This window comes from Gambusia affinis, linkage group LG11, assembly GCF_019740435.1.
Source record: "Gambusia affinis linkage group LG11, SWU_Gaff_1.0, whole genome shotgun sequence".
Taxonomy (NCBI): domain Eukaryota; kingdom Metazoa; phylum Chordata; class Actinopteri; order Cyprinodontiformes; family Poeciliidae; genus Gambusia; species Gambusia affinis.
In genome coordinates, this window is record NC_057878.1 from 28,354,285 (window position 1) to 28,378,886 (window position 24,602).

Consider the following 24,602-nt stretch of genomic DNA (forward strand, 5'->3'; position numbering starts at 1 on the left):
TCTAGATGTTCAGGTGAATAAATTGAATTTATTGAATTACGTCTCTTTTTCTCCCACAATAATAATTATTTATGTTGGTTGATGTTTGACTGTGGAGGTTTGTTGGATATTTCTGGTGTTGTTTGGTCTGATGTGATTTATTAAAATCTTTACAGTCGTGGTAAAAAGAAAGTACACCCTGCAGCGGCAGATATTAGAAATAATCCAACAGCTTGTAAAATGATGTAAATCTAACCGAAAATACAACAAATTCTGCATTTAGTAATCAAGATGAAAATAAATTAGGAAGGACATTAAAACTAAAAACATTGTTGTTTTAAATTGCTTTAAACTATTAGCAACCAGGTTGAGTCATAAGGTCCAAACTTCCTGAAATCCTTCGTCTCCAGAGGGAAATTAAACATCTCAGACCCTACAGGGTTCAGGTTAAAGGTTAAAGGTCACGACTGGCTGAAAAAGTAAAGAATCCAGGCGCTGTTGTTTCTCTTTAATAAATAACAGCGTAGGACGTTCTGCAGGATTTTGGATTTTAATAATTTCATAACCTGTTTAAAATAATTAGTTTTCACTGTGAGCTGAGAAAAATGTCCGTTTTCTGTCTGTGACTCACCTGCAGACTGAAGCTCACAGCTGCCACCTGCTGTTAGCAGCAGAAACAGGTAGAGGTCAGAGGTCGTCCTCTCTGCACCGTTCCTATATGCTCTGTCTCCTGTCTGCAGGATGTTTCTGGTTGTTGACCATTATTTCTAGAGTTTTTGAAGTTTTCTGCTCCGTTTCAGGTCATCCCTCCGTTTCCTCTGGAAGGATGACCTCATGTCTGAAAGACAGAGACGTTTTCCAGCCTCTTCTTTCCTCTCGCTGCGCGCAGCTCATGGAGGCAACCTGTGTTTCACATTAGTGCTGTGCAGCAGCAGAACATGCAGAACCAGAACATTTCAGATTACTGCTGAGTAACTGAGGAATCTGAAACTTCAGGAAACGTCCAACCTTATAGTGGCTGAACGTTGAACATTTCACAAACCTTCTGTGTTTTATTTAGGACATATGTTTCCTTAAAGAGCCGGTTCATGATGAGTTTGGAGCTGAAATATAATGTTTCTCTGATTTGACTGAAAACTATCAGTCCTGCCTTAAAGGCAGATGCATTGGTTAAAAGTAGAGAAAAATACCCACATTTTCAAGTATAATATGTTCCTGTGGGGATTAATCTGTGGGTGTAAAAATGGGAATATGTTCCTGTGTGACATCACCTCTCTAAACTGAACTTTGGTGGTAATCTGAGATTATTGTATAAAACCTGCAGCCGGATTGAAAGTTCATTCGTTCTCCTGTGAGACGTTTAAACTTTAAACAGAGTCACTTTTTTGCAGCTCACTTGTCCCTCTGAAGCCCCGCCTCCAGAAGGCAACGCCCGTTTCCTAGCAACCGTTCTGGTCGGTTCCGGTTCTTCTAGAGTCGGGAAACAGAATCAGAAAAACAGCAATTTGTGTCTCTTACAGCAAAATCATGTTATTGTCAAGATAGAGAGAATATCAGTGAATTAAAGAATATCAACAGAATTAAGCTGTAAAACATAAAACACTGTAAAATTTTGTTTTGTTGTTTTTTAAATTAGTTACCAACTAATTTAATCTGATTCTTTCTTCTAATCATATCAAAGTTTTGCTAATAATAATTGTTTTGTGCTGATGCTGTTAAAAGATAAAATGTTTCTTTATGTATAAAACCAATACAAAAATATAAATTCACAAGATGCTGAAGGTTCCTCGTTTCATTTAATTATTATTTTTGAATTTATAAAATTATTTTTTTAGGAATTTTCATAATTTCTTACCATTCTACCTAATTCTAGTATTATGACTTTATTTTAGTTTAACTATGAATTTATGCTATTATTATTTTGACTTTATTGTCATATTATTTTATTTTATTCTTAATTTGTTCTCATAAAATTAGAACTTTTTTCTTCTATTATTTTGATTTTGTGGTTCAATTTTATTCTCTTAAAATTATTAATTTATCATCATAAAATCACGACTTTATTCTCATATTCACTTTGTCGTTCCACTTTTTTCTTGTATTATTGTATAATTTTATTCTCTTAATATGAATTTATTATTGTAAAATTATGACTTTATTCTAATATTATGACTGTCGTACAACTTGGTTCCTTTAATGTCAGAACTTTATTCTCAAAATAAAAAGGTTTGTTTCTTTCTTTGTGTAAAGATAACAGGATCTTTTCAGCCTCTTCCATCAGAAGCTAATCTTCCTCTTCCTCTTCCTCTTCCTCTTCCTCTTCCTCTGTGTTTCCAGATGGCAGCTGCGAACAGGACGGCCAGATCTACACCAACAACGACATCTGGAAGCCGACGCCGTGCCGGATCTGCGTTTGCGACAAAGGGAACGTTTTGTGTGACGACATCCAGTGTGACGACGTGACCAACTGTGAGAAGCTGTACATCCCGGAGGGCGAGTGCTGCCCCGTCTGCCAGGGCGACTCGCCCGGCGGCGGCGGCGGCGGCGGCGGGACGGGGAGCGTCGGTGAGCTGCCACAGACAGGAAGTCCTTCCTAAAACCTCAAAACGAGCAAAACTGACGTCTTATCACTTTCAAAACTCCAAGTTGAAAATATTCAGGGGACAATTTTTCCCCCCGCCCATTAAAAAAAATATTATTGTGAATTATTTTTCTTTTATCTGCAAAGCAATAAATAAAACATGTAGTATTTGCATTAACTTTTTACATCTATTATTTTCAATTTCTTCAGTTATAAAATGTTTTTAGTTTTTTTCCAGAAAAGAAAACTTCCACAAATTTTGCTTCATTTGTCCAAACAAACTGTTGCAACCAAGTTTGTTTTTTAGTAAAAACCTGCTGGATGTTTTTTACACAACTTATTATGAGGTAAGAATAAATAATAATAAAACTAAAGAAAAAATATTTTTGTTGAACATTTTATGAAGAAAAAAAATCTCATCCTAAAAAAAATTACAAAAATTTGTGCCACCAAAACTCATCCAGGGACCACAAATGGCCCACGAACCACATTTTGGACACCCTGATTTATCAGCTTTAAATCTGTACAAACAAACAGGCTGGTCACGATAAATCAATTAATCGCCCAATAAATAATTTCCACTTCTGTGATTTTTCATTTTTATCTGCAGTTTGGTGTTTCGGCCTCAACTAAACATTTTTTGAAGATTAATTTTGTTCATAATTTATTTTATTTGTTGTTTCTGTTGTTTTATTTATCTTCCAGTTCCAGTGTTAAAGAATTTAAAGTTTATTGATCTTTGAGAATGTTTTCTTTCATTATTATTATTATTATTATTATTATTATTATTATTATTATTATTATTATTATTATTATTATTATTATTATTATTATGGCATTATTACATTATATCATTATAAAACACAGTTAACTAAAACAGTATTAACAAATAATTTGACCACAAAACATAGTAACAGTAATAAAACTTTACATCCATGTTGCCCACCCCTGCTGAAAAGTGCGGCATGCTCGTTCAACATCTTTTTAAAAATTTTGACAGATTATAAGTGAAATATTTTAAATTGTCCTTTTAAAAACGTTTTTTTGAGACCATAGATTTTTATCATCTTGTGTCTGGAAAGAGAAAAAAATGATAAATGATGTAAATGGAAAATTATTGAGATCATTTCAATTTTTCATGTGGTTAACTGACTCATTGATTGTTGCAACTGGCCTTCCCATTTGTTAAGCTCTTCGTTAGGACTGCAGTTAAATAAGAAGAGTTATTTGTGTCACTAAACTGCACACAGTAACAACATTTATTCATCTTTTATCGAAGCTTTCAGTGGAGAAAATAGAAAAACAAACAAAAACAAACAATCCCGACAGTTTGGCTTTTATCATGACAACAAATTTGAATTACGATAAATGATCAATTTAGAAAATAAAAACATTAACCGTCTGAAATGTTTTCTCTGTCCTGCAGGCGGAGGCAGAATTTACAAGGTAAGGCGTCGTTTCCTGCTTCGTGTCGCCCGCCTGGCGCTGCCGGCGTTTCTCTGACGTTTCTCTCTGCGTCCTCAGGGTCAGAAAGGAGAACCAGGAGAGGTTCCTTATGTGAGTAGAGCTGCACATCTCTAAAGCGGTTCTGGTTTCACAGATCTAACGGGTTTTCCTCTGCAGGTGACGGGGATCCGGGGCCGACCTGGACCAATGGTGCGTCGCTCCGCCTCACCGTTACGCCCAAACATGTCACTTCCTGCTAAGCTCACCCTGTTTTCATCTGTTGGTTTGAAATGCTCGTTTTGTCTGACAGGGGGCGCCGGGGCCACCAGGACACAGAGGACCTCACGGAAACAAAGGAAGACCCGTACGTCTGGTTCTGGAAAACAAAATGTTCTAAACCTGAAGCAGCAGGAAAACGTTTCTATCATCGGCATGAGACTCACATTATTTTAATCTTTTAATGCCTTAATTATTATAAATTATATACAGACATTAGTACAAAGCAGTGGTGTTCAAAGTGAGGTTCGTGGGCCGTTTGCAGCCCTTGGCAAAATTTTGTGTGGCCCTTTTTTAACTTTAAATGAAAAATGTTAGCAACATAGTTTTCTTTTTTAAATTCTGTTCTGTTCCTAAAAACAGACCTGGGTCGGTTAGCTTCAAATTAACCACTTTGCTTGAAGCTAAGTTAGCTTGCTAATTAAAAAGTTAGCTTCAAATTATATTTAGCTTGCTAGCTAAATCAGTAATTAGTCTGAAACTAAATATTTAGGTTAAAACTATATTTAGCTTGCTAAGTAAACATTTAGATTCCACACTAAATATTTAGCTAGGAAGCTAAATGTTCAGTTTCCTCAATTAAAGTCTTTTGACCGCAAACACCTAAAATGTTAATCAAAGGTTTAGCAGACATTGAACTATTTTCCAAATTGCTCTATCAAATATTCAATTTGGAGTTTAATATTTTGCTAGTTTACTAAATATTTAGTTTGGTAATTAAATATTTAGTGTGTAATTGTGACATTTATAAATTAATAACATTTGGCTGAAATATTAAGCCCCAATTTTTGTCTCCAAGGGATAAAAAACCAAAATTATAGCTGTTAACTTTTGACAGTGTAACTTAAATCAGCTCCTCGTAGCTGTTGAGGTTTTTAGTTAGGAAAGATGCTAAATATCAGCTAAATAGATGCTGCCTGATTTATATCCCCATCCTGACTTCCTGGTCCTTTTAGGTGGTTTTAAACTTTTAGTAACGACCTCTGACCTCCTTATTTATCTGATTTTTAAGTGTTTGTGGAGTCATCTTGAAGTCATCTGGTCAGTTTTTATTTGAGATTAAACTCTGGAGTGACTGGACATTTTTGATGCTAATTTGAGAATAATCCCACAAGCTTGCGATCCTTTCCAGCCCAGAAACGACCAGAACAAATGAATTATTGAAACTCCAAAAACAATGTGAGGTTCAGCTCCGTTTATGCTTCAGGTTTTAGTTTAACCGCTTGATATTTCCAAACTAAAACAAACTAAATTAGATCAGTGGGGTCAAACTAAGTCTGGCAGCTCTGACTTTTATTTCCATGTTTCAGTTTGATAAAAACATTCAGCGCCAGTTGGAGTCGGTCTGAGTCCGTCTGTTTTACTTTAAAGGGACTGCGAGGGCCGCCAGGGTTCGATGGAGAGCCGGGTATCCCGGGCCAGCCTGGAGAACCGGGACCTCCGGGTCCTCCGTCACACCCGGGGGTGAGAGGAGACGTCGCCTCTGAACAGCCGGCAGCTGGAAGCAGCCTGATCTAACCTGAACCGTGTCGTCTGCAGGGGCTGGGAGCGCATATGGCTCAAGGAATGGATTCAAAAACAGGACCGCAGCACATGCTGAGTGGAGCCAGGGTAAGAACCGGCCGGCGCAGCCGCAGGGGCGGCTCTGGTGGATATGCTTCGAAATGAAGAACATCAGGAGCTGTTTCCTGGTGTCGGACCTTCTGGGGAAGTTCTTTGGTTTGCTGTTAGGGCTAAAGATGTGGAAGCATCAATAGATGGTGAATGTTTCTGACTTCTTTCAACATAAAAGCTCCAGTTGTGAAAATGAAACCAAGTAACTTGATGCGCTGCATCTTTTACAGAAAACAATTCATTACTTTTTGGATTTACATATTTAGTATGCAAATTTGCAAAATTAGGCTTAACAATGACCACTAGATGGAGACAAAACACCAAGAACATGAAAAACTTCAAAACATGAATTGAACTCATCCCTCTCAGGGAGGGTTGGTTTGACTGGAGACCAAAGTTTCAACAATAGTTACGTTTTCAGTTGATACAGTTTACTTTCCTTTGAGCAACCTGTTCCCCTCCTGGCCTGTGGGGGCGCTGCACCAAGAACCAAGTTGCTCTGAAGACGCTGAGAGCAACTTCCTTCTTCACCAAATGGAAACAAAATGGAGGCATCAGATTTTAGTGTTTGGATGATTTCTCTTTAGTCTTTGGCATAAGACCACAAGCTCCTCCTAGCTAGCACATTTGCTTTGGTTGTTTTTACCCAGAAGCCCCTGCGCTGTAGTCCACTCCCTGCTTTTGGAACGGTCTCAAGTCTGTTTGGCGTTCACATTCAAACTGAACCAGAGTTCACTTCTACCAAACCCAGACAAAGGTTTGCAGGACCAGAGTACGCCTCAGAGTTTGATTAGCGTTCACACCCCACCAACTGAACTGGACTTTCCAGAAAAACAGACTGGGGTTAGAATAAAGTGGATTAAACCGGACTGGTGTGAGTACAAACGTAGAAACCATAAGCCTGGCTGTGCTTTGAACCTCTTCACTGCATGATAAAAGCCATTGCTCCAAGACAGAAACAGGTGATTATCATCTGCATAAAAGCGAAGCTGAGACTCTCCCAGGCAGCGCGGTGGATTCCCCCAGTTCCTCCCTGTTGAACTTTACAGGGTCACTGGACTCTGGCTTAGAGAAAGGAACGGTGAGGAGGTCTCTCGTGTTGGGGGAGGTCGGAGCAACTCTTCACGATGAACTGAAACTGAAACCTCCCTTTGGAGGTTTTCCAACCATGTTCCACTGCAGAGACGCCTCAGGTCAGACCCAGAGTTTACTGGAGGAACTGTATTCTGGATCACTCTGTCCCAGTTCTTCTGAAACCCCTTCAGCCTCGTAAACACTGCAGAGACGCCTCAGGTCAGACCCAGAGTTTACTGGAGGAACTGTATTCTGGATCACTCTGTCCTCAAGTCTAACTCTGTGAAGTTAGCATACTTTCTATGTGAATATGAAAGTTTTCTCCAGGTACTCCAGCTTCCTCGTACAGTAAAAAACATCCATATTAGGTTAACTGATAACAATCCATTGGTGGATTTGTCTCTATGTTAAACCACCCAATTGACCAATGGATCGATTTTATTATTAAAAGTTGAAGAAATAAACCAAAGTATCAAAGTTCTTGATGGTTTCTCAGGGAGATTATTTGGAAACGTTCAGCTGCACCACCATAAATATGAAGCAGCTCCTGAAATGAATCCTTTGGATGTTTGTTTTAGGGAGAAGCTGGAGCCAGAGGACCAACCGGACCAAACGGCTCACCTGTAAGTCTGAAACACGTCTCCTATCTAATGATGTCTGCATGTTCGCTCTGTTTGTCCTCAAACGTGTTAATCCTACCTTTACAGGGTCACCCTGGACCACAAGGACCTGCCGGAGAAGTTGGTGATCCTGGTCACATGGTAGAGAGATCATTTTCTAACTTTACTTTGTACTACACATCAATCATTTATTGTGATATTTTAATTTCATGACTGCTTTTGCTTATCAGGGTCCGCCAGGCCAGAGGGGACCGGAGGGCCCGCCAGGAAAACCAGGCGAAGACGTGAGTCTCTGCAGCATTAGAGAACTTTAAAACATTTACAATAACACATATAAAGTGCTACTTAATGTTGAATATGTCTTTGAGAAAGGAGCAGAAACATTTTGTCTTTGTAACTCTGCAGCCATAAAATCAAAACAAACTCAATGAAATCTGAAGAGCAGAGATGGACATTAATTCCTCGTTTCCTCTGAGCGGAACGCCATGGTTCAATATTTTACGGTCCGGCGTTTTCCTACTGATGAACAATGGAAACAGACAGAATAGTGTACCAAACCGCACAACTCAGTGGAAACGAGGCATAATTCTGCTCTACCCGCTCTACTGGTAGATATTTAATCCCTCTGCACACCAGATGAACTCCTCACAGTCTAAAGATGTTTTTACATCTGATAGTCGGGTCGACTCGGTTCAACTGGGGAACATCCTCTGTTACATTTTCAGTTGATACAGTTGCTTTCTACTGTGAGTCAAACCAACCAAACCCTTTGAGAAACCTGTTCCCCTCCTGGCCTGTGGGGGCGCTGCACCAAGAACCACTGAATGAAGCAACATGAAGATCTCTGAAGACACTAAGAGCAACTAAATGTAAACAAAATAGAGTGTCGTCAGATTTTAGTAGTTGGAGGATTACTTTTTTGTCTTTGGCTAAAATCTCTTAGCCGTTTCTCCTGCTAGCGCTAAGCTAGCCCATTTGTTCTGGTTGTATTTACCCAGAATGCCCTGCACTTTTCAAATGGTCTCTGGTCCGCTTGGTGTTCACATTCGAACCGCACCAAAGTTCACTTCCAGAGTTCCAGAGTTCGATCAGCATTCCCCAACAAACCGGACTTTGACTAGGCAGGCAGACTGGAGTTGGATTAAACAGGAATGGTGTGAATGGACCCTAAACAGGGACAAAAACTATGTCCTTGGAAAAACAGATCCATCAAAAGGATCCTGAACTTTGTCTGAGGAAATCATTTCTTAGAGGTGAAAGGTCAAGCCTGATGTGCTTCATTTGCATAAAAAACACAGCTTACATGTTGATTCTCTGATTTCAGGTTTATTGCATTTACAGCACAGAAAATGTTTACGTCTGGAAATACAAGTATTTAAAATATTTGAAAACACAAAAAGAACAAAATGGACTTACTTTATTTAAGCCGAGTATAAATGAGAACTAATGATAAAATAACATTTTCTAAACTCATTAAACATTCCTGCATTTCCTTGGATTGTAAATGTTTTTTCTCATCCAGGGAGAAGCTGGTAGAGCAGGAAATTCTGGAGAAGTTGGATTCCCTGGATCAGCGGTAACTTTGGAGACAATAGAGTTTATTTTACTAAAATCTTCAATTCCCATAAATAATCTTGCATTTCGTTCACATTTAGGGACCAAGAGGATTTCCTGGAACGCCCGGTCCGCCCGGCCTGAAGGGGCATCGAGTGAGTAACAAGAAACTTTAAAACGATTTTATTAATCAAGGTTCTAAAAATGAATTTAGTTGATTTTCGTTTCTTCTAGATGATTGTTGAAAATCTCACTGAATTTGTTTACTGAATCCTGTTTCTGGCCTTCAGGGTCACATTGGGGCTCTTGGTCTAAAGGGTGAAACTGGAGCTGTGGGATCCAAGGTAAAAATAATCTTTGTTTTCTGAAGGTTTGAAGATTTGCATTTAATGACAATAATGAGAACAATTTGCGTTGGCCATTGTTTCCACTGTAACTATCCATTTCCTTCTTTGGTAACTTGAGGTTTGCTTTCAGCAGCAGATCTGATGTATCACAGTTATAGCGCTCCCTAAATAATAAAATGCATTTTAAAATTAATTAAAAGTATTACTGTTCATTATTTAATGAGACATTTAAGGGCACATTTATTTATAATCTCACACACACCTCATGGATCTCATCATTATGAAAATAATTTCTCGACCTGCAGTTGATGTGTCGTGGCCTCCACAGGGGCCCCGACCTCCACTTTTGGAACCCCTGGTCAAGAGGTTGATTATGAAATTGTCACATCAAATTAGGTTTATAAAAACTAAGTTCTGTAGTATTAATTTGATATATAAAATGCCTCAAATTTTACCCTGTAAAGAGTGACCGATTGGTCCTGTACCCCGTTAAACCATGGGTACAGGTTTAACAAGAATAGCAAGTCTGAAACTGTTTTAACTGGAGCAGCAACATAAATCAAATGGAATCAAATTCTTCATTATACGATAGACTGCCAGGAATCTGTCCAACTACACTGAAATAATTTGGGAAGACAGTACAATAGGATGTATTTTCAGATTTATGGACTAATCTGAGTGTCATCTGCGTAGAATTGATCAAATAATTTTATTCCTCCCTGGTGTTTAAACACCAGGGAGGAACAGAAATAGAAAGGAGTCAAGGAGTCATCCCTGAGGCACGCCTAGTTCCCACTGAACTGTCATTAAGACTGACAGAGAGGGCCATGTTGATGCAGCATCTTTATTGAGCAATAAAAGGAGGTTTATTTGGTTTTGTAGGGCGCTACAGGACCGCCTGGCCCGATGGGAGGACCTGGACCCATGGTGAGTTCAAATACAATTTCTTTTTCTTAGAAGCATAAAAGTGTAAATTTAATTAAATCATTTTTATGGATGGGTAATTTATTTGTGTTTAACTAACAGGGTCCTGCTGGGATGCCTGGTGAAAGAGGCCGGCCTGGACCTGGTGGAGTGGCAGTACGTCTCTTCATGCTAACTTTTACTTTTACTACACACTGAATTGTAAAAAATAACATTCATAAACATGAAACTCAACGTCTGTTAGGGAAAGCGTGGCATGCCTGGCAACATCGGGAAACCTGGTCCACTGGTGAGTGATACAATGTTCTGCTTTTGAGTATTTACCAAACAAAACCATGTCAGATAAAAGCAGCTGGCATTTCTGATGCTCGTGGATTCCAACATTACAATCATTCATCTTTTTTTAACCCTCCTGGCCAGCAGGTGGCAACAGTTCACAGGTTTAACAAGAAGCAAGAGCAGTCGTTGTCAAAGCAAGTTCTACTATTGAGCTTAGATACACCACAGATGAAGAGAATTTTGTTTGTTTGAAGCGCTACAGCAACATGGTATTTAGCAAAAACTAATGCTAAAGCGCTAATTTAAATTCTAATTATATCTGTCCTTGAAAGACTAAAAACCCTGAAAACCAATTTAATTTTGACATTATGATTTACACGTTCTATCACACCCTTACACACTATTTTGAAGTCTTGTTCTCTACTGTCTGTTTTTTTATATTGCTCCTGTATTTTGGAAAAACAGAGAAAAAACCTGATGAGAGGAAACGGAACTGCTACGTAAACCACTTCAAAATAAGAGCATGAATATAAACATCTCTACAGTCAATAACCAAAACCTCAACACAAATATAAAATACAAAACAGTCAAGTAAATTAGCGCTTTAGGATTTATCCAGAAAATGTTGCAAACGGGAAGCTAAGTGCGCTAAATGTTTTCAAAGTTAGCAAAAATGCTGAACGCTTTAGCGCTTTAGTGGGTTAGCTATATTGTGCTAACCACTGCTAACCTGTTACCAAATTTTCTTCTTGGACAGAAAACATGTTGCAGCATGTTTGGGTTCATTTCTTTGAATTTCTGTTTGTATAATCAGAAATTCATGAGCCTTTTGTGTAAACAGCAACGTTTCCTTGGAATCTACTTGGGAAAATATTTTCTTCACCATGTTAAGACAGTTCATAAAGCCAGTTTTAGGTCATGCTTTTGTTTATCTGCCATCCTAATTAATAATTTCATCAGTATAACTAATATTCTCTTGTCTGCCGGACTTCAGGGCCCGTTGGGTCTCAGCGGTCCTGCCGGGTATCCAGGAGGCCCAGGAATGAAGGCAAGTACAGAAACTCACTGAGGCCTGGACATCATGACAACAGACACATTCAGACTTCATGATGCTTATTGTACATGGTGGTCGTCTTTCACAGGGTCAGCCTGGTCCCACAGGGGTCAGAGGTCCAGAAGGCCCTCAGGGTCAGAGAGGAGAGACCGGTCACCAAGGCAGAGTTGGACCAGTTGGACTGAGGGTCAGCAGCTGACATTTCTTATACTGGCAGCTCACTTGTAGGGCATTAAATGGATGTAATGTAATATAACGTTAGGAGCTTTGTGTTCACAGGGACCCATGGGTACAGATGGAGGCCCAGGAACCAAAGGACCAGTGGTGTGTAAATGTTTTTCAGCTCCAACTGAGCTACATTCTTTACTACAAACCAATCAACCAACCAATGGGTCACTCTTTACAGGGTAACTTGGGTCCACAAGGTCCTGGAGGCCACCCTGGACCGTCCGGCCCACCAGGACCGCAGGGAAGCACCGGTCAGCCTGGCATTAAAGGACAGGGGGTGAGCTGACTCTAAAGTTTTCACCTATTTCTGGATCTCTGTTAAACCTCCACTCCTGTTAATGAGACTGACCTCCGTCCAAAGGGAGACGTTGGAGTTCCTGGTTTCAAAGGTGAAGCAGGACCAAAGGGAGAACCGGTAAGAGTCCATTGAAAAGAAGCTGATTACCTGAGACTGACCAGCAGTTTTCTAATGTTTGGATCCTTTCTGGTTTATGTTTCTGTCTTTGTTAGGGTCCACCAGGTTCCCAGGGAGTGATCGGACCTCAGGGTGAGGAAGGAAAGCGAGGACCACGTGGAGATTCTGGCTCGGTTGGCCCTCCAGGGCCCGTCGGTGAGAGAGTGAGTCACCGTTTTGTTCACAACCATACCTTGTTCTAAATAATCCCATAATTTCACAATAGGGTTTTCAAAAGTCCAAATTTTTCTCTCATGTTCACATTCACAACTTCAAATCTGTGGACCAAATCTTCTTACCAAATCGGTCCATCTTTGACCTTTGGACCGGTTTTGAACAGGGATGTTGACTGAGTCCTTCTCCTTTCCCCCAGTGGTTGCTAAAACTAAAGCTGCCAGGATGAACTAGCATAGACGATGTTTGTTGACTGTCATTGGTCAAGACAAATCCACCTGTTGACTTCTGGTCTGTGCAGGAAAAGTTGCCCAGAAATGTCTTCCTTAGGGATTATCTGGTAACTGAGCGAACTTTGGCCTGATCTGAACCCTTCCTGGTTTTTCAGGGTTCTCCTGGCAACAGAGGTTTCCCTGGTGCTGATGGCCTGCCAGGTCCTAAGGTATTGTACATTTGTCATGAATATTTCTGTCTTATTTTGTCTGATTCATATAACTAAAGAGTAATTCCCTCCTTTTGGAAAGGGCGCTCAAGGAGATCGTGGCATTTCTGGCCCGGCGGGCCCTAAAGGTTCTCTAGGGGACCCGGGCCGTCCAGGGGAACCTGGTCTACCAGGTGCAAGGGTAACACAAGAGCTGTCTTTTACCTTCAAACTGCTGGATCTCACCTGTTGGTTAAATCTTACTGGTTCTGTCTGATCAATCACTACTTTTTATTTGGTAAATCTTCCACAGGGTCTTACAGGCACCCCAGGAGTCCAGGGGGCAGAAGGCAAGCCAGGCCCACTGGTACGTCACTTACTCATTGGTTAGCAGGGCCGATTCAAGGCCAAAATCACACAATCTTTAGTTTCTATATTTCTGTGTTTCCTGTTAATATGCACATTCAATCCTGCATTATGTCTGAATTGAATGAGGCTTTTTTTTGCAGAACATGGCAACAGTAACCTCCATTAGCATCATTAGCTTTAGCAGCTAGCTTAAACTGCAGCATGTATTTTTACCCAAAATCAGTAAATCAACCTTTTTATCAGTAAGAAACATGTTTGGAGATAATTAGATATTGGATAAACCGTAAACAATTATGATGCCCCAATTCACACTAAAAACTCTTTTAATTTACTTTAGAATAAAAACAGAATTATCAAGTTGATTCAATAAAATCACACAGAGATTCTAAGTCAAGTGTTTTATCATAGTTATAAAAACAAAGCAGTGAAGTTAGACTGGAGAAAAGCATAAGTTAGCCTTGCTAATTATTAGCATCTTTAGCTTTTGCAGTTAGAATAAGTTGCAGTTAGTTCAGTTACCTAAAAGGATTATAAAGTGTGATAACTTTATAAAATAAGTTTTAACAGAGAAATTTGCCAGTGTTGTTTCTCCATACATATGGGAAAACTACACATCGTTTAGTAACCATGCTAATAATTAGCACTTCTAGCTTTAGCGGTTAGCATAAGCTGCGTTAGGTGCAGTTACATAAAAGGGGTCAACTAACAGATATATATTTACCAGGAGATTAACAGTTTATATTCAAACTGAAGGACTACACAACGATGCTAACCGTTAGCAATGTTAGCATTGTTTGGAGCACAGGAAACAGTTTGTGTTAAAACTTTACACACTGGAGCTATTTTTATTTTACTGTCTTTAAATTTATTTTGGTTTTGATTCTCTGATTAAAATACGCAGCTTGTTTTTTCAGGGTCCGTCCGGTGAAGACGGACGCCCAGGCCCGGCAGGATCGATTGGTAACAGGGGCCCGGTGGGCACCATGGGGGCCCCGGGCCCCAAAGGTTTCAACGTAAGCTCACTTTTCCTTCATTTTTACACATTTTAGCTAAAATCTCATTTTGTTTCTAACTTTAAATATGTTTTTCACATAAAGGGTGATCCTGGAAAAACAGGCGAACAAGGATCTCCAGGAGTACTCGGTCAAAGAGTAAGTCATTTCCTCCAGCTTTAACTAGGCCGTTTACCTTCTAAGATGAACTTATTTGTGCCTCTGCCATCAGGGACCTCCAGGAAAAGATGGAGAAGTTGGCCCTGCAGGCCCGCCCGGCCCGCCTGTACGTATCTTTATGTGTTATGAACTTGATGCATCATTTCTAGAACTAAAAAATAACTTTTGTTGACTAAAGGGCCCCGCAGGAGACAGAGGAGAGCAGGGGCCGCCCGGCGTGAACGGATTCCCGGTGCGTTGAGTTTATTTTTCCTACAACACAACCGTCACATCATTCTAGAGATATACAGACAAAAAACAAACTGACTTTGGTAAAGATTGTCTTTCTGCTGGTTTTTCATTGTTTCATTTCTTATTTATTCATCTGTAGGGTTTGCCAGGAAACCAAGGGCCCCCCGGAGAGTCTGGTAAACCAGGTGACCAAGTAAGTCCAACAAAAATAACATTTTTATCCACAAGGTTTCAAATCAGTAACTCACCTCTATGCTGCTTTCAGGGCATTCCTGGAGAAATTGGTCCACTTGGTCAAATTGGACCGAGGGTCAGTGAATTTCAACTGACATCAAATTTAAATGACCTAAAACTGTAAAATCTAAATTAATATTTAAATTTAAATGATGATGTATCTTCCAGGGCGAGCGAGGAATCCCTGGAGAGAGAGGGGAAATGGGTGCATCCGGCCTGCAGGGACCTAAAGGGATTCCTGGAGCGCCAGGTCCAGACGGACCAAAGGTAGCGCCACTGATCCAAGACGTTTCCTTAAATCTGATGTTTCTGAAGCTAGAAGGCTGATAGGTTAGGAGACTATTATTATTAATAATAATAATATTAATGTTTTCTATTCTAATTCTGCTGTTTTAAGTTGATTTTTCGTAAAAAACCTCTACTGCACTCGCTTGATGGAAATAATGTTTCATGTTTTGTAAACGTTTGTATCATTTTATTTGATGGAAATTGTGATCTGAAGAAGTTCAGAAAGTCTCTAATTATTCTGTCTCCCTTATTTTCAAAGTTGTAGCAATAACAGTTTATCATCGGCGTAGAGGGAACAGCAAACCCTGACTGTCAGATTTAGTGACTCTGAATGTGACAGTAACTGGAAAACTCAAATCTCTCTCCTCCCTCTGCTCTCTATGTTTGTGTAACACAACAGGAAACAACAATATATGTTTTTAGTAAAAGTAAAATGACTGAATTAATAACACATAACTTTGATCTAATTACTGGATGTAATCAGATTACTGTCTCTCAGATGACGTATAAAGACGTTTTTTCAAGTTTCTCAGTTAAAAATGTTGTTTAGCTTCAGTTCACTGAGAATATGAACATCATCGATCCAAAATGTGATTGTAGGGCAGCCCGGGTCCGCCTGGTACTCTGGGAGATGTCGGTCCTCCCGGTCTTCAAGGGATGCCAGGAGAGCGAGGAATCTCTGGACCTCCTGGGCCCAAGGGAGATCGGGTGAGTTCCTCGGCCGCAGTGCCAGGGTTCTTCACTGGACGAGGATGAAGAAGGTACCCAACGGTTTGTTTTTGTGGTTTCTGCTCAGGGAGCCATCGGTGAGAAGGGATCAGAAGGTACGCCCGGAAACGACGGAGCAAGAGTGAGTTCATCCTCTGCCGAGTTTTCCTCTGCCTCAGCCCTGAACGAAGGCGGTTAATATAAACTGATGATGGATCAGTGCAGCTCACGGCTTGTCCCGGCGCGTCGAGCCGACGGCGCGCTGCCTGTTGCTCTGGATGAGCTGACTGTCTTTGTTCCCTCTGCAGGGAGCGCCCGGCCCCCTCGGCCCAGTGGGACCCGCCGGACCCAGCGGAGAAAAGGTTCACCTCCTGTTTCATCACTTATTTTAAATGTTTTTAGAAACATTTTTCTCTACTGCTTCTAAAAACAGCCGGGTTTTGGCATTAAGTCGATGTTTTTTGTAGAAACACTTCAAAACCTTCCAGTTGTAACGTCACACCTTAGTTTTATAAATGTTTATACTTCCACTGCATATTAATTAACATTTACATGTAAATACATGAGATGACAGCCAGATGGCTAAACTCTAGTCCCATTGGCAGGTTGATGTTAAACTGGGTTGCCAGATCTGGCTGATAGTTTTCAGCCCCAAAGCAAAGTAAAACCGTTCAACTCCAAAACATAAAAGTCCAAATCTCAACCTCTACAGAAACTAACGTTATAAATACACATATTTATAAAGTCTGCTTCTACAGACATTTCTTCACAACCTTTTCAGTCGTCTTTTATTCCAGATCCCATTTGGACTGCATTGGACTTGAATCTTTGAACACAACAAAACTGATTTACAATAACATAGTGACACCAGATAGCCAATGACTGATCACTGATGATGTCAAGCAGGACAGATTGACAGATTTCAAAGTAAATTAACTAATAAGTGCAATAACACTGCATTTTATTTAAAGTTTGGCACTTTTCTGTTACACAATGAGAACTATTTGAAATACTTTTCCTATGAAACCTTTTTAAAAATCCAAAGAATCTTGTTAAAAGCAGCTAAAAGTTTAACAATTGACACAAACTGTTTGTTTTCCGGCCCAACGTGCTGAAAAGCCGCCCAATCTGGCAACATGGCATTAAAGCAGACATTGCCCTTCACCTAGCAATCCCAACCCGTTACCTAGCAACAGGTCGGGATTGCTAACCGGGGTTACGGGGCAGAGTTCCGCCCCGTTACCTAGCAACCCCAGCTGAGTTCCACCCCGTTACCTAGCAACCCCAGTAGAGTTCCAGCACATTTTGTCAAAAGATGTGATGTTTTGTAGCCCATAGGTCTGTCATAGCCTGTTCGTGATCGGTCGCATTTAAAGGTACGGAATACATTAAAGGTCTTTACTGTCAGTGAATATGTGGCGTCTTTCCAGGGGGAACCCGGACCCAAAGGGCCAGCCGGACCTCCAGGATCCAGAGGAACTCCGGTATGCTGACCTAAACTGTCATTTTTTTAATCTACAATTACATATTATTTCAGATTTTTCCAATCAAAACTTTGTTTTCTTGCAGGGATCGAGGGGTGACCCCGGTCCGATCGGCGCTGTTGGGTTCACCGGACCGCAGGTAGCTAATGATAATGTCTGTCGCTCATGTAACGCCTCGCTGTCCGAAGCTCCAACCTAAAACTCCGTGTTTCCCAGGGTCCCGACGGTCAACCTGGAGTGAAGGGAGAACCCGGAGAACCCGGTCAGAAAGGAGACGCTGGTTCCCCAGGACCGCAGGGTCTGGCCGGAGCCCACGGACCTCCGGTGGGTCTCAGACTCGGTCTTACACCGTCACCATGACTGAGTTACCGTTTTATCCGTCGTTTTAGAGTTTAAACACTTAACAGAACATCGTCTTTCCTGCTAATGTCGCTGAGAAGTTCCTTACGGTGCTGGTTTATTGTTTTAGGGTCCAATTGGTGTTTCTGGGCTGAAAGGAGGACGAGGAACGCAGGGTGCACCGGTACGATGGCGATTCATTGGAACCGACTTACCCCAGGGAGCCCTAAACGCCTCATGAATCAAATGTTTTGTGTTTTCCTGTTTCAGGGCCCCACTGGTTTCCCTGGATCTGCAGGAAAAGTCGGACCGCCGGGCCCACCTGTAGGTACCGCTCTGCAAAAACCGGACTGGACTTTGATCAAATGGTTTTGACTAACATTCAGTGACTACGGCCGAAAAGTTCCTCAGTTTAACTTCTTTAACGAACTGAAACTGAATGAATTCAAACTTTTTCTATCTTTAGTTTGAAATAATTCTTCTCGTCTGTTAAGAGACACTTTCAGCTTTAACTCTGGAGTTACAACTTTATTTAAAATAAATATTATTAATCTGAAGTTCAGCCGATTTCACTGACTTTTCTTCATCCATCATCTAAACTCGTTTCATTTCATTTCACATTTTTTGCTGCTGGCAGATTAAATATTCACATTCTGCTTTTCAGCTGAAAAATTCAGGATTAATTTCACGTTAAGATTTAAAGGTACAGCAGCTCCTGAAACCGAGGCTGGTTTCGTTTCTCTGATTGCGTCTGTGGATTTTCAGGGCCCGGTCGGAGAAGCGGGGCCCCAGGGAGCCCCAGGGAAAGAGGGCCCCCCAGGGCTCCGCGGGGACCACGGGTCGCCTGGGAGGCAAGGCGAGCGCGGCCCGGCGGGGCCCCCAGGGAGCCCCGGGGACAAGGGCGACCCCGGAGAGGACGGCCCCACGGTGAGCTAACGACGCCTCTGCTCAGCCGGCCCACAAAGCCTTTCAGTCTGCAGGTGTGTAGTTAAAGTTTCTTGTGTACTTCAGGGACCTGATGGCCCTCCGGGTCCGGCTGGAACCACAGGACAGAGAGGCATCGTGGGTCTCCCGGGGCAGAGAGGAGAACGGGGCATGCCGGGTCTTCCAGGACCTGCAGTGAGTTTCCCGGACCTTCTGCTTCATCTGTAGAATAATCTGGAATCTGGACCCACCAGACCTTAATCCGGTTCTGCTTTCTGTTAATCCGGTTCTGTTTTCTGTTAATCCGGTTCTGTTTTCCTGGTTCCAGGGGCCTCCAGGGAAGCAGGGCTCCGCAGGATCACCAGGAGATAAAGGCCCTCCAGGTCCCGTCGGCGTTCCCGGCGCTAACGGACCCCGTGGCGATCCCGGTCCGGATGTAAGTAAAAACTGGTTTCCACAACAAATATGTGATTATTATTATTATTATTATTATTATTATTATTATTATTATTATTATTATTATTATTATTATTATTATTATTATTATTATTATTATTATTATTATTTTTTACTTCGGTCAGAAACATAAGCACGGTTTCTCTCAGTGAATTATCAGCCTGGCGGGCTGCCGGGCTTTAATTGCTCCCCACCAGACTGAGTTTGTTTGTTTATTTTTTATAGTCTTTTATTCACATAGCCACTTCCTGTCTTTAGCAGGCTACATGCTAACGACTTTAGCAAATATAAAGACAAGTTAATATTGATAAAAATATGAATATTTATTTTAAATCTATTTTTTATGTTTGCCTGTGTTATCATTTTATCACCCTGCTTTAGTATCAATATCTTTGATCATTGATCAATTTTACCCAAGAATGATTGATTCCTCTTCCACCGTAGTTCTATGATTTATTCTGGAGTAATTTATGATCTATAGTGTCAAAGTCTATGAAGAACTCTGCAGGAGTTTCATTTTAAACCCTTCTGGACTCGGTAACTCATGGTGTTGGTTCTGCTCAGGGCCCGGCCGGATCCGACGGACCTCCAGGGAAAGATGGCGGTCTGGGTCAGAGGGTAGGAGGAAAACCAAACATTCTGGTTCTGATTCTTATGATGCAAACACTGACAGTCCAAAACGTTTCAGGGAGACCGAGGAGATTCTGGTCCGGAGGGTTTGATTGGTCCACAAGGACTTCCTGGAACCCCAGGACCCGTCGGTGCGCCGGGTTCTCCAGGAAAGAGAGGCGAGCCTGTAAGTCTTTACCATTCTGCTCTAACATCATCTGTTGGAGCTCTTTGAGGGTTTGGTCTGGGTCAAAGGTTAACCACAGGTCTTTCTACTGACTTTAGGGCTCAAGAGGACCCCAAGGGCCACCCGGAGCAGCTGGAAAACGAGGACTGGTGGTCCGTCCGAAAGCCGTGAAACAAAACAATTGATTCATTTTGAGATGAACTGCAGCTCCAGACTTTGTTTTTCCAATTCAGGGACCACAAGGACCGAGAGGAGATAAGGGTGACCTGGGCGATCATGGAGAGAGAGGACAGAAAGGACACAGAGGATACACGGGTCTGCAGGGTCTTCCTGGACCTCCGGTACAGCCTGCTCCTCCTCCCACCTTTCAGAGTCCAGACATGAACAGGTTCCTCAGTAATGACAGATGCTGTCCAACTCAACATAACTGATCCCTGATCAGGCATAACATTATGACCAGTGACTGTCCAGGTGACCCCTGTTGGTGGATCCAATCTGACCCCTGTCCACTGAATCCTCAACAATGGGCACAAGAGAATCAAAACCGGGGCGTGAGAATGTTTGGGTCGTGTAGGAAACCTTGGATTCCTAAGCATGGCTACAGACCAGAACCAGCAGGAAGTGTTGGTGTGATCTCCAGAGTCCTCAGATCTTCAGATGTTTTCACACGTGACAAACCTGTCGACCCGGTTCTACTGGAACCAGAACTTCATCATCAAGCTGCTGTGGTTCTCTGAGTCAAACCAACATCTGATGTCACTGAGAGCAACTTCCTTCTTCACCAGATGGAAACAAGATGGAGGCGTCAGATTTTAGCGGTTGGAGGATTTTAGTGTTTGGCTAAAAACTATGATCCATTTTTCCTGCTAGCGCTAGGCTAGCACGTTAGCTTTGGTTGTATTAACCTGGCATGCCCTGTGCTGTTGTCCACTTCTTGGTTTGGCCTCCAGTCCACTTGGTGTTCACATATGCATTAGACGCGAACCAGAGTTCACTTCAACCGAACCGAGGTAGACAGAAGGACCCGAGTTTGTTTCAGACTTTGACTACGCATTCACAGCTCCTCCCCAAACGATCCAGACTTTCTAGATACACAGAAAGTTTATCTATTGAAGAGGACTTTTGGGATGTACTGGACAAACAATTCCAGCCCACGACAACAACCCCCCACTGCCAAATACCACAGGTTACCGTCTACTGGAGGCAACGTCTGCATAAGGTCATAATGTTATGTATGATTGGCGTTTGTTCTTGAAGGAATGGAAAACACAACTCTCTAACTCCACTTAGAAATGGGCAATATAAGATATTAATTTCAGGCTAATCAAGAGTAAACATTGACATTTCTGAAGTATTTGTACCTTTAGAGAGAAGCGATGTTAACAGGAATCACAAGGACAATTTTCTTAGACTGGATTATTTTTCAAGGTTTTAGATGAGAAGATACCGAGATCCTCAAAATGAGCTTCCATTTATCTGATTAACGGTGAAAAAAAGAGCAATTATGTGAGATTTCCTGCCTGAAAATTGTTCCTCATGTTTGTTATTAATATTTTTAGGGCACAACTGGAGAGCAAGGAGCTCCTGGGATAGTTGGACCGGGCGGCCCGAGGGTAAGCGCTGCTCTTACAAAGGTTTAATGATGAAAACATGCAAAGGTTTCATTTTAATGCAAGATAAAAACTGTAGCTGCTGATGCCTACAGTAACTGTCACATTCAAATGTTAGCGTTAGCATATTGGTTAGCTCTGGTCAGTTCAGTGCCGTGTTGTAAGATCTCTATAGTTTAACAGGAGCAGCAGATACATTTCTGATGTTTTTAATGAGCAACATTAGCATAACAACGTTAGCATTAGCATCAGTTCAGCTCAGACCATTGATTTCTTCTAATGTTGAGTTCTCCTTGGATCTGACTCAGGGTCCTCCCGGGCCCATCGGGCCTCCTGGAAAGGAGGGGTACATGGGTCAGCCGGGCCCGATGGGACCTCCAGGGACACGAGGACTCAGTGGAGAAATTGGGCCTCAGGTAATGACTGGAAGAACTTCATCTGAGAGTCACTGAAAGCTTTATTTACCTAGAATAAATAAAGCTGTGTGTGGAATCACCAGGGCCCTCCAGGAGAACCCGGACCTACCGGACCTCCCGGGCCTCCAGGACCACCCGTGGCGGCTATGGACGATCTGTTCGGTGGCCCCCAGGATTACGACTCCGGGCCCCCTCCTCCTCCAGAGTTCAGCGAAGACGAAGCCCTGCCCAACAGCAACTCCTCCACCATCATCCCCGTGGACCCGGGCGTCCAGGCGACCTTGAAGGCCCTCAGCAGTCAGATTGACATCATGAAGAGTCCGGATGGCAGCAGGAAGCACCCGGCCAGGACCTGCGACGACCTGAAGAGGTGCTACCCCATGAAGACGAGCGGTACGTCGCTTTACGGCCTGCAGCGCCTCAGGAAGGGAACTGTTTGGGTTGTGAAGTAGCTTTTGGTGACTTTGTCTGCAGGTGAGTACTGGGTGGATCCAAACCAGGGCAGTTCAGAAGATGCCATCAAGGTTCACTGCAACATGGACACCGGAGAAACCTGCATCTCCGCCAACCCGGCCAGCATACCTCGTAAAGTGTGGTGGACCGCGTCCAGGAACAAACCCGTGTGGTTCGGCGCCGACATCAACGGCGGGACACATGTGAGCCAGAACTTCTTCAGCATAACCCGAGGATCTTCATGCCACACCGCTAACGTTTTCTCTGTGTTTCCAGTTTACCTACGGCAACAGGGATCAGCCGGCGAACTCCGTGGCGGTGCAGATGACCTTCATCCGCCTGCTGTCCAAGGAGGCGTCTCAGACCGTCACCTACCACTGCAAGAACTCCGTGGGCTACAACGACGCCAAGGCGGGCAACCTGAAGAAAGCCGTGATCCTCAAAGGCTCCAATGACCTGGAGCTGAAAGCCGAGGGCAACAACCGCTTCAGATACACGGTGCTGGAGGACTCCTGCTCGGTACGGCCCATCGGCCCCAAACACCAACAGAAACAAGACAGAGAAACAGATGAATGCTGCCTGTTCCTAAACTGTCCTGGATGTATTAGACAGTTTTAACCCTCTAATCCTGAAGCACTAATCATTAACTAATCATATCGCTAATCATATATAACAGAAGCTAATGCTAATACAATAAAACCAACATGGTATTTAGCAGCAGCTGATGCTAAAGTTAGGAATTATTTGAAGGAAAAGTAATCATTTTCTGTTATTTCTACTGGTGTAAACGCTTCAGGCCTCGGGAACTGATTTGGTTTCTCTGTTTTACAGCAAGCGTCCAGCAGCTGGGGCAAGACAGTGTTTGAGTACAGGACACAGAAAACAGCGAGACTTCCCATAGTGGATTTGGCCCCTGTGGACATTGGTGGCCCCAGTCAGGAGTTCGGCATCGACATCGGGCCAGTATGCTTCTTGTAAACTTCCTGAGACTGTTGGACTGACAGCTGACACGGTCAGAGTACTGAGGACTCTTCTGGCCCTGTGGCAGGATATTTATTGTGCTTTTCACCCACACAAGACATCCAAGATTTATAATTTTGTATGAATGTTTGGTTTTTAAGAAAAATAATTGGTAAAAAAAGAAAAACCTAAATCATTCCTTTGTCGTCTCGTGTTTGTTTGCTCAAAGCTTCATGCAGCAAATTTCACTCCACAAATTGGACACAAAGTAACTGAGAGCTGCTGTTCATAAGCCGCGATTCTATTATTATTATTGTAGTTACTGTTTTTAATGAGAACTCTGTTTTTATGTTTGAATTGAACACATTGTGGTGCTATAGAGGGGAAGGCAGCCCCGGATGATGAGTTCCCCGGATCGCCGCCGCCTCACGGCCAGGCGGGGATCGGATCGCTCCGAGTTAGCTACCTCGCCACCGACGCTCAGAAGTCAGAATACCACGTGTAAATCTGTCCTGCCAGGTGCTGTTTTCCAAGTGATCTCTTCTCCCGGTGCAGAACTGCTTGGGGTGTAAATAAAGATGATGGAGGGATGAGTGAAGTGCTGTGTGGTGACTTTTGACCCAAATAAACGGTACAGCAACAGGTAGCGCAAATATCACCATCCAATGCACGCCGGTTCCCGGTTTGCCGTATTCTGGACTTATAATGATGCTCTAGAAATCCTTCTTATATTCAGTTTTTTAGAATAACTGGCTGTCTGCTTTGTACTTTTTGCTTTGCAACAAATTAAACTGAATGCTTTTTAATCGCCCAAGTTTTTGTCAAATTAATGAAGGTCCTGTCAGGCTGGAGGCGGCGCTAACGTGAACCGGGTTTTTTTTTTTTTTTAAAGGATCTTCTGTCACCATTTCAGTCACCAGCATTTATTATTTAAACATATGAATGATTCAAACTCCAAAACACAAACATAATAAAACAAACGCAAAAGAAAACAGGAAATAGAAGCTGTAAACTGAAAGGTCCTCCAAACCACCAGGGGGCGTCGACTGCCGAATAATCTGGAAATAGACCTTCAAGAAAGACAGGATGAACAGAAGAAAGTGCGAGGAAGCGAGAGAATGTGTGCTAATCTTTGAG

General features: G+C 42.2%; 1 protein-coding gene across 1 annotated transcript in view; it reads left to right on the forward strand.

Annotated features, from left to right (window-relative positions):
- Positions 1-24,271, forward strand: part of col5a2a (collagen, type V, alpha 2a) — a 40,876-nt gene extending 16,605 nt beyond the window's left edge. Inside the window, exons 2-54 of the mRNA XM_044131546.1 lie at positions 2,317-2,544; positions 3,987-4,006; positions 4,085-4,117; positions 4,184-4,216; positions 4,317-4,370; positions 5,654-5,746; positions 5,822-5,893; positions 7,549-7,593; positions 7,678-7,731; positions 7,821-7,874; positions 9,113-9,166; positions 9,246-9,299; positions 9,435-9,488; positions 10,374-10,418; positions 10,518-10,571; positions 10,660-10,704; positions 11,689-11,742; positions 11,837-11,935; positions 12,028-12,072; positions 12,155-12,253; positions 12,338-12,391; positions 12,487-12,594; positions 12,993-13,046; positions 13,129-13,227; positions 13,339-13,392; positions 14,309-14,407; positions 14,492-14,545; positions 14,619-14,672; positions 14,745-14,798; positions 14,937-14,990; positions 15,063-15,107; positions 15,200-15,298; positions 15,920-16,027; positions 16,116-16,169; positions 16,336-16,389; positions 17,458-17,511; positions 17,597-17,650; positions 17,728-17,835; positions 17,981-18,034; positions 18,121-18,174; positions 18,616-18,777; positions 18,862-18,969; positions 19,103-19,210; positions 19,795-19,848; positions 19,919-20,026; positions 20,125-20,178; positions 20,260-20,367; positions 21,586-21,639; positions 21,945-22,052; positions 22,136-22,445; positions 22,527-22,708; positions 22,782-23,024; positions 23,337-24,271. Of these exons, the coding sequence (XP_043987481.1) occupies positions 2,317-2,544; positions 3,987-4,006; positions 4,085-4,117; positions 4,184-4,216; positions 4,317-4,370; positions 5,654-5,746; positions 5,822-5,893; positions 7,549-7,593; positions 7,678-7,731; positions 7,821-7,874; positions 9,113-9,166; positions 9,246-9,299; positions 9,435-9,488; positions 10,374-10,418; positions 10,518-10,571; positions 10,660-10,704; positions 11,689-11,742; positions 11,837-11,935; positions 12,028-12,072; positions 12,155-12,253; positions 12,338-12,391; positions 12,487-12,594; positions 12,993-13,046; positions 13,129-13,227; positions 13,339-13,392; positions 14,309-14,407; positions 14,492-14,545; positions 14,619-14,672; positions 14,745-14,798; positions 14,937-14,990; positions 15,063-15,107; positions 15,200-15,298; positions 15,920-16,027; positions 16,116-16,169; positions 16,336-16,389; positions 17,458-17,511; positions 17,597-17,650; positions 17,728-17,835; positions 17,981-18,034; positions 18,121-18,174; positions 18,616-18,777; positions 18,862-18,969; positions 19,103-19,210; positions 19,795-19,848; positions 19,919-20,026; positions 20,125-20,178; positions 20,260-20,367; positions 21,586-21,639; positions 21,945-22,052; positions 22,136-22,445; positions 22,527-22,708; positions 22,782-23,024; positions 23,337-23,483 (4,403 nt within the window). The 3' untranslated portion in view covers positions 23,484-24,271. The remainder of the gene's footprint in view (positions 1-2,316; positions 2,545-3,986; positions 4,007-4,084; positions 4,118-4,183; positions 4,217-4,316; positions 4,371-5,653; positions 5,747-5,821; positions 5,894-7,548; positions 7,594-7,677; positions 7,732-7,820; positions 7,875-9,112; positions 9,167-9,245; positions 9,300-9,434; positions 9,489-10,373; positions 10,419-10,517; positions 10,572-10,659; positions 10,705-11,688; positions 11,743-11,836; positions 11,936-12,027; positions 12,073-12,154; positions 12,254-12,337; positions 12,392-12,486; positions 12,595-12,992; positions 13,047-13,128; positions 13,228-13,338; positions 13,393-14,308; positions 14,408-14,491; positions 14,546-14,618; positions 14,673-14,744; positions 14,799-14,936; positions 14,991-15,062; positions 15,108-15,199; positions 15,299-15,919; positions 16,028-16,115; positions 16,170-16,335; positions 16,390-17,457; positions 17,512-17,596; positions 17,651-17,727; positions 17,836-17,980; positions 18,035-18,120; positions 18,175-18,615; positions 18,778-18,861; positions 18,970-19,102; positions 19,211-19,794; positions 19,849-19,918; positions 20,027-20,124; positions 20,179-20,259; positions 20,368-21,585; positions 21,640-21,944; positions 22,053-22,135; positions 22,446-22,526; positions 22,709-22,781; positions 23,025-23,336) is intronic.
- The last annotated feature ends 331 nt before the right edge of the window (positions 24,272-24,602 follow it).